Source organism: Colobus angolensis, unplaced genomic scaffold (genome assembly GCF_000951035.1).
Source record: "Colobus angolensis palliatus isolate OR3802 unplaced genomic scaffold, Cang.pa_1.0 Scaffold66, whole genome shotgun sequence".
In the NCBI taxonomy this organism is placed as follows: Eukaryota; Metazoa; Chordata; class Mammalia; order Primates; family Cercopithecidae; genus Colobus; species Colobus angolensis.
In genome coordinates, this window is record NW_012120265.1 from 2,566,195 (window position 1) to 2,574,522 (window position 8,328).

At 55.4% G+C, this 8,328-nt stretch overlaps 1 protein-coding gene across 1 annotated transcript in view; it reads right to left on the reverse strand.

The window, feature by feature from the left end:
- Nucleotides 1-8,328, reverse strand: part of ELL (elongation factor RNA polymerase II) — an 86,890-nt gene that overhangs the window by 11,651 nt on the left and 66,911 nt on the right. The window contains exons 5-6 of the mRNA XM_011925802.1: nucleotides 6,365-6,639; nucleotides 3,299-3,423 (exon numbers count right to left, since the gene is read on the reverse strand). Coding sequence (XP_011781192.1) covers nucleotides 3,299-3,423; nucleotides 6,365-6,639 — 400 coding nt within the window. The remainder of the gene's footprint in view (nucleotides 1-3,298; nucleotides 3,424-6,364; nucleotides 6,640-8,328) is intronic.

Genomic DNA, 8,328 nt, shown 5'->3' on the forward strand with positions numbered 1-8,328 from the left:
AAAAAAAAAAAAGAACATGATGAGTTAGGCCAGGCACGGTGGATCACACCTGTAATCCCAGCACTTTGGGAGGCCGAGGCGAGTGGATCATGAGGTCAGGAATTCAAGACCAGCCTGGCCAAGATGGTGAAACCCCATCTCTACTAAAAATACAAAAATTAGCCAGGCATGGCGGCGGGCACCTGTAATCCCAGCTACTCGGGAGGCTGAGGCACAGAGTTGTTTGAACCCAGGAGGCAGAGGTTGCAATGAGCCGAGATCATGCCATTGCACTCCAGCCTGGGCAACAGAGTAAGACTCTGTCTCAGTAAGAAAAAAAAAAAAAAAGAACACGATGCTATGAAAACGCAGTGGGGAAGACTCTCAGAAACTAGAAATAATAGGCCTTGCATGGTGGCTCATGCATGTAATCCCAGTGCTTTGGGAGGTTGAGGCAGGCGGATCACTTGAGGTCAGAAGTTCAAGACCAGCCTGGACAACAAGGTGAAACCCCGTCTCTATGCCTAGGCAACAGAGCAACACTCTGTCTCGAGAAAAATAAAGAAACAGGCCAGGCGCGGTGGCTCAAGCCTGTAATCCCAGCACTTTGGGAGGCCGAGACTGGTGGATCACAAGGTCAGGAGATCAAGACCATCCTGGCTAATACAGTGAAACCCCGTCTCTACTAAAAAATACAAAAAAAAAACTAGCTGGGCGAGGTGGCGGGCGCCTGTAGTCCCAGCTACTCGGGAGGCTGAGGCAGGAGAATGGCGTAAACCCGGGAGGCGGAGCTTGCAGTGAGCTGAGATCCAGCCACGGCACTCCAGCCTGGGCGACAGAGCGAGACTCCGTCTCAAAAATAAAGAAACTAGAAATACTAGTAAATTAAGAGACGGGATGAGAAATGTCAAAGAAGTCTCCCAAAAGGAGAATAAAGCCAGGCGCAGTGGCTCACGCCTATAATCCCAGCAGTTTTTGGGAGGCCAAGGCAGGCGGATCACAAGGTCAGGATATCGAGACCATCCTGGCTAACACGGTGAAACCCCATCTCTACTAAGGGCGGGTGCCTGTAGTCCCAGCTACTCGGGAGGCTGAGGCATGAGAATGGCGTGAACCCGGGAGGCGGAGCTTGCAGTGAGGTGAGCCGAGATCACACCACTGCACTCCAGCCTGGGCTACAGAGCAAGACTCCATTTCAAAAAAAGAAAAAAAAAGGAGAATAAAAAAGAGCAAGAGATGAAAACCAGGGAGAGGAGGACAGACTCTAGCAGCCTGCCAAAGGCAGTTTGAGGTGGCGTGCAGAAGGATAGGTCTTTCCACTACCACACACAGGATAGAAGGACGGATGGATGGATAAGGCAAGTTTTCAGCCTGCAGGGGCGGTGGTGCCCACCATCCCCGAGTAGGTGCCTGGCCAGCCCCTGGCTGTGTGGACCAGCACAGGTTTGGGGTGGGAAGCCTCTGACCTTCAACATGGAGGGAAAGCACTTTGGACTCTACAAGTCTAGACGTGATCAACCGCCAGCTCAGCAGGACCATTGTCTGGGCATGAAGATGTGGTCAGTAGTCCTCCCAGAGCCCTGTCCTCAGAGAGGTGCTCCAGGAGCTGTGCCCCCTTGGCACCAGGGAGGAGCACAAGCAGGAGTGTAGACTCTGGCATGGGGCTCACATAAGAGGGGAGTGGCTCAGGTTGGAGGTGAGGGCACCAGGCAGTGTGTGGCTTGGGCAGAGGAACCAGGAACTCTTGGGGGGACCTGTAGGACCCCTGACCCATGGACAGTGATGAGAGGAGATGTGGATACCAGGGACAGCTCGGGGCTGGACGTGATGAACAAAGAGAACATGAGTGAAGAAACCACCCCCAGAGCCACATGTGGTGCCGGCTCAGCTGAGGACACTCCTGCAGTGACTTAGGCCCTCACATCCCATCTGTCTCATGGCCTGCACTGGGCTAATGGCCTGCACTGGGCTAACGGCCTGCCCTGGGCTAGCCCGGCTGGTAACAAATACCCCAAGGCCCTGCTTTGATATACACGAGGCCATGGTGTCAAAAACTGCTATAAATGGGGCTTTCTTGCGGGGGGTGCTAAATAGGAAAAAAAAAAAGAAACAGTTGTGCAGAGGGGCACTGCGGGTCACCTTCTATGTGGTTATGGCCCAGGGACATTAACCCTACCCCCTGCACACTAGTGGAAGCTTGTGAAGGCAGTGCTGATCCCCATGCCAGCCCAGAGTAAAAGCGGAGTGTCGAGGGGCTGGCACGAGCCCAGCAGCTCACTCAGCACATGGAACATGAGCCTCGAATCACGGGAGCTGGAGGCAGCTCTGGAGCCTGCATCCCGGGGAAGCAGCCCAGGCTTCTCCACTTCACTCCACTAGCTCTGGGCAGTTCTCCTTCCAGTGCCCTAAGGGTCTGAGGAACCCAGGGGGCCAAGAGAAGAGGACACAGGGTGTGAGGATGGGGGGGGGTCTTCTGCCAAGACTGTGCTCTCCGCCAGCCTGCCGCCAGCCAGGGCAGTGCCCCGCAGGCCCCTGACCTGCACACCCAGGGTGGACAGGCAGGCACTACCCTCTCAGGAGAGCAGTGTGGACCTCCAACTTCACTCTGCTTTCCAGGGGCAATTACTGCTTTAAACAGCTGAACTTCCAAAAAACAACTACAAACTCATAAATACCTCCAAGTCCCTGAGAAATCACTTATGGACTAATTAGCAGATTGGCCTGCTTCACAGCCCAAGCTCCGTAGCCAAGCTCCCTAACTGGCAGCGGTGGAGAAGGAAATCATTAGCTGCCTGCCTCCATAACCACTGTTCCCCTGAGCTGTTGCCACTCCTGACCCTGGGTCCCAATTAGCCTGAGGGGATGCATTTAATTAACTCCGCTTAATGACACCTGCCGGGAGTGTTTGGCCTTATTTCTCTCTACTACAGGTTCTTGAGAGGCTCTTTTCAAAAAGCCAGTGAACTTCCGAGGCCCTGTGGGGATGCCCAGGTTGTGGAGGGAAGCATGAGGGGAAGTTGGGGACAGCTGAGGAGGGTCCCAGCAGACTGAAGCCTTTGTCTGAAGATTCTGAGGTTGGGGCCAGTGACTCACACCTCCATCCCACTCTGTGGGCGTGGCCTTCCACCACCATGGGAGGCCCTGGGGCACCACGTGGGCAGTAGGGAGGATGGCCAGAGAGGCCTGTTTGGACCCTTCCATCCTGCTCCCAAGCCCTGCAGCCTTCAGGACCACACAAGACCACCCCAACATCCTCTGGGTAAGCTCTGGCTGCCTTCATGGTGGGGGGGACATGCTGGGGCATGGGAGGCGGCATTACCGGACGAGCACCCGCTTCAGCAGCTGCTGGTCTCCCTCCGAGTAGCCAGGCCAGTCCTTCTGCACATCCTTGTACATGCAGTCCTGCAGCGTACACGTGCCATCCTTAGCACTCATGTTGGCCACCTGCAAGACAGAGCCAACCATCACTTTGTGGGAAGCCTACGAGAGGCGGGGGACTAGAGAAAAAAGATCTTATGGCGAGGTTGGGAGGGTGTGCAGAGACAGTGAGAGACAGACAGACGGAGACAGAGGAGAGGAAAGAGGATGGCCCACTACCAATCCGTGCTGCCTCCCACCCCTAGTTCCCCCGCACACAATCCTCAGGGTGCAGAAGGGACAATGAGGTTCATGAAGCCAGGTCCAGACTCAACTGTCTTACAGGTGCTGGGCCAGGCTGGCTCCAAAAAGGGGAGGGCTATCACCTGCAGTCCTGAGACCCCATCACTTGTCCCTTGGCCCCCCTAGCCATTTCTCTTTTTCCTTTTTTTGATACAAGATCTTGGCTCACTACAGCCTAGACCTCCTGTGCTCAAGCGATCCTCCCACCTCAGCCTCTCATGTAGGTGGGGCCACAGGTGTGCACCACTATACTCCAGCTAATTTTGTTGTTGTTGTTGTTAGAGATGGGATCTCGCTATGTTGTCCAGGCTTGTTTTGAACCCCTGGGCTCAAGCGATCCTCTGACCTCAGCCTCCCAATGTGCTGGGATTCCAGCCACCACACCCGGCTCCTATTTCTTCTAGGCTGGAGTGCAGTGGTGTGATCAAGGCTCACTGTAGCTGCAACCTCCTGGGCTCAAGCAATCCTCTTGCCTCAGTCTCCCAAGCAGGTGGGCTACAAGCATGCACTATCATACCCAGCAAATTTTATTTTTTTGTAGAGATAGGGTCTCAGTATTTTGCCTAGGCTAGTCTTGAGCTCCTGGCCTCAAGGATCCTCCCACCTCAGCCTCCCAAAGTGCTGGAAACAGGCGTGAGCCACCATACTGGGCTCCACCCTCTTTCTGATCACAACTCCCAGGGCAGAGTCAGCCACAGCTGGGGATGCTGGGTGAGGGGTACCTCCGGGGCCAGGTCTGAGCCCACCTTCCCTACAACCAGCATGCCTTGCTGTTGCTGGTTGACAAAAGCTGAGTTCGTCTCCCAGACTGCTAACAAAGATGGATTCAGAATATCTGCCTTAAAGGGACCTGAGGAAGCTCCAGGTCACTGCCCTGAGTGGGCGCTGCATGCTGGCCTGCAGGGCGCTCTGGTCTCCATCTTGCTGCAGGCACAGTAGCCACTGTTTTCTGTTGCATCTGACATGGCTCTGCGTCACAGCGTATTCCATGGGGAGCATTTTTAACAGCTGAGTAATATTCCACCCTCAAACTGCTGCCAGTTTCTCTGTAGCATAAACAGACATTACTGTGTGCAGTTTTTTTCAGGTTGGCAACAGTTTCCTTCGACGGGATTCCCAGAAGCCAGATTAGTAGGTCAAAGGCTGAATATTTTTATGGCTGTCAATGGGCTTTGCTAAACATTACTCAACCGTCAACACCCCTCCCCTTGAAGGATAGGCCTGCGCATTTCCCTGGGGCCCAGCCAGTCCTAGAGGTGGTCACCTTCCATCTCTGCTCTAGATTTTTCCACGGGGGGGGCCAAGCACCTTTGAGGGGTGCAATTTTGTCGCTGCTGTTCCTCAGCGTGTCTGCAGGCCTGTGAGGGGCTGGAAATGACCAGTGTGGGTGAGGCACATCCCCCTCCGCTTCTGCAAGCCAACAGTGTTCTGCTGACCCCCATAGCTGCTTGGGGGGAAGCAGCTACATAATGAATATAGAAGCAAGAAGAAGACAAGCTGTCCACGGGAAGTCACAGTGGCACGGGAAGGGACACTCTGCCTGCAGACGCTGGCCGGGCCTGCTCCCAGGAGGTGCTGAACCAAAGTTACCTGGAGAAGCCAGGCCCCAGCACAGGCACCTCCTTGCCAAGTCAATGAAGGTTCCACATCTGGTAACTTCATCAAGCTCCCTTCAGCAACTCCTGCTGGCACCATGCCAGCCCTGCCTCAGGAGCAGGGTGTAGGTGGACGAGGGCTGGGTTGACATCCTCCCAAGGAATGTGCAGCACAGTCCCACCAGGCGTGCACCCGAGCGGGACGCCTATGAGGAGCTCCACAAACATGGAAGAACATCCTTTATACAGCTGCTATCCCAGCATGCCATAGTGTATGCTTTCTGCTGCAGGCATCACCTGTGTTCCTGAGGTGCTGGATGTGACCCCAAACATCCCAGTTCCATCATCCTAAGAGGTGCAAGAGGCTCAGCGGTGCCTCCTCCTCGACCACAGCCGCGATCCAAGGAGACCCATCCTCAGCTCACCTCAGGGCTGTGTCTGCACAGCCTGGCTGATGTTCTGAAGCCAGTGTGAGTCACTCCCCTTCCCAGGGACCCCAGGAAGCCAGGATGGAGCCTCAGGAACCTCCATGGGTGACAGGGGTGGAAGGTAGTCAGGGCCATCACACCTACTCCAATGCCCGGGGTGTTTCTCAACAGCAGGTTCCACTTGCCAGCACCACGTTCCAGATGGCCTAGCCTCCAACCCCAGGGAGGGGCACTGCAGGTCACAGATGGAAGCCTTATGGTCCAAGACGTGAAGCCCCTGACCTGGAGGTGCAGGTGGAGGGCAGCAGGCAGCTGATTGACACTGAGGCCCGCCAGGCTCTGTCAGGCAAGTGTAGGTTCCTTCCCCAGGCCTTGAGTCCACGAATCGCCTGCAGCCGAAGCCTAGATCCACTGTGCCAGGCCCCAGGGCCCGCGTGTCAGCAGACAGTGAAGGAGGGCCTGGGCTCCATGCTGAGCCCACCTCTCAACCCTGGACAGTCAGGCCCATGCCCAGAGATGCACCCATGGCCCCCTAAGCTTGTTCTAATCAAAGAGGTCCCGGCTCTCAGGCAGGTTCTGAACCCAGGAAGGGCTCTTCCCTGCCAGCCCCCAATCCCAGTCTCCATGCTCTGGCCCATTCCACCTGCACAAGACCATCTGCGGAGACCACTGGTAAAGACATGACATCAGGGCGGCACGCACCTGCTGGAGGAGGCCATCTAGTGCGTCCTTGTCCGCCTGTGTCAGGCCGTCCTTCTGCAGCCGCAACAGCAGCTCGGCCTTGCGGTAGGGCCTTAGCGCAAGGAGGTGCAGCACTCGGTCACGGAAGGGCCTCTGGGACACCCCGCTGCCCCCACTCACGCCACTGGCACCGCTCTTCCTGATGGCACTCGCCAAATTGATGGGGGTTGCCCGCTTGCGGGAGGGCACCGTGTCTGTGGCACCTGGGGCTGGTTTCCGAAACTGAACCTTCTTGCCTGCAACAAGAATCCAAGTGTTAGGGAACAGAGAGGGCGCTGCCGTGTCCTAAGCCAGTGCTGCTGAGCGGGTGCCCAAAGGTTTGAGACTATAGAGAATGCTGGCAGCAGGCACCACACCAACCACAGCAAAGGCCAGCTTGCTCCTTGGGGACCCTGGGCGGCCAAAAGCGCCACCTGCTGCCCACGGCTGGCACCTGCAGGGCACACAGCCTTAGAAGTGGGAGGTGCAGGCAGCAGAACTGTGTCAGCCTTAACTGACTTTATCACAGGCGACCTAAATCTTGGACAGCAAAATCACCTGATAACTCTGGTGGGCAATGTGTTTGTGCGGGAAGATCGGGGAGAGGTGGGGAGGATTGTTTCTTGAGACAGGATCGCGCTCTGTCACTCAGGCTGGAGTGTAGTAGCACAATTATGGCTCACTGTAGGTCCAAACTCCTGGGCTCAAGTGATCCTCCCACCTCAGCTTCTGGAGTAGCTGGGACCACAGGTGCGCACCACCACGCCTGGTTAATTTTTTTTTAATTATTTGTAGACGTGGGGTCTCACTATGCTGCCCAGGCTGGTCTCAAACTCACGGGCCCAAAGGACCCTCCCACCTCAGCTTCCCAAAATGCTGGGATTATAGGCCAGAGCCACCCTGCCCAGCCTGAGGTGGGGACTGTTTATAAACCCTTCTGATGTTAAACTGGGGGTCCCTGAACTGCAAGAGGCAGTCACTCCCAAGCCTGCTCTTCAGAGTCCTATGCTGGCCCCATGCGGCTGCCATTTTTGTTTTTCTAAAGTCAATAAAGATGTCAGGCTGGGCACAGTGGCTCAAGCCTGTAATCCCAGCACTTTGGGAGGCCGAGACGGGCGGATCACAAGGTCAGGAGATCGAGACCATCCCGGCTAACCCGGTGAAACCCCATCTCTACTAAAAAATACAAAAAACTAGCTAGGCAAAGTGGCGGGCGCCTGTAGTCCCAGCTACTTGGGAGGCTGAGGCAGGAGAATAGCGTGAACCCAAAAGGCAGAGCTTGCAGTGAGCTGAGATCCGGCCACTACACTTCAGTTCGGGCAACAGAGCAAGACTCCGTCAGAAAGAAAGAAAGAAAAGAAAGAAAAGAAAAGAAAAGAAAAGAAAAGAAAAGAAAAGAAAAGAAAAGAAAAGAAAAAGAAAAGAAAGAAAGAAAGAAAGGGAAAGAGAGAAAGAAAGAAAGAAAGGAAAGAAAGAAAGAAAGATGTCAGAGCCACTTTCGGCAGCTGCTGTGAAGACCCAGGTGCAAGTGGCACCCCAGCCTTAGGCCTGGTCAAGCTCTCCTCTGGCAGGCGTGGCTGTGCCCAGAGCCCTGGGGAGAGCAGGCTCCCCTCTATTCCCGATGCAGAGATGTGGGCAGGGTCTAGCACGCTGCTCCTTGCATTGTCCTGAACAATGATGCCCTGGCATCCTTGGGAACGGGGTCGGCCGAGCAAGCTCAACAGTGCCTCAAATCCTTCCCCCAAAAGTGCTTCATAACAACATCACTCTGATCTTCTCTCTCAAAATCTGATCTGTCAAATTAACCCAGAAAGCCGTGCTTTCAGAACACCCAGGGCCAGCACTCACACCTCCGGCGTCTGTTCAGTGGGGTCCTGACAGCAGGGCTGCACTCACCTGTATAGGGCCAGGCTGGTCGACAGGGAGGAGGAGCAGCCTATGGGGGG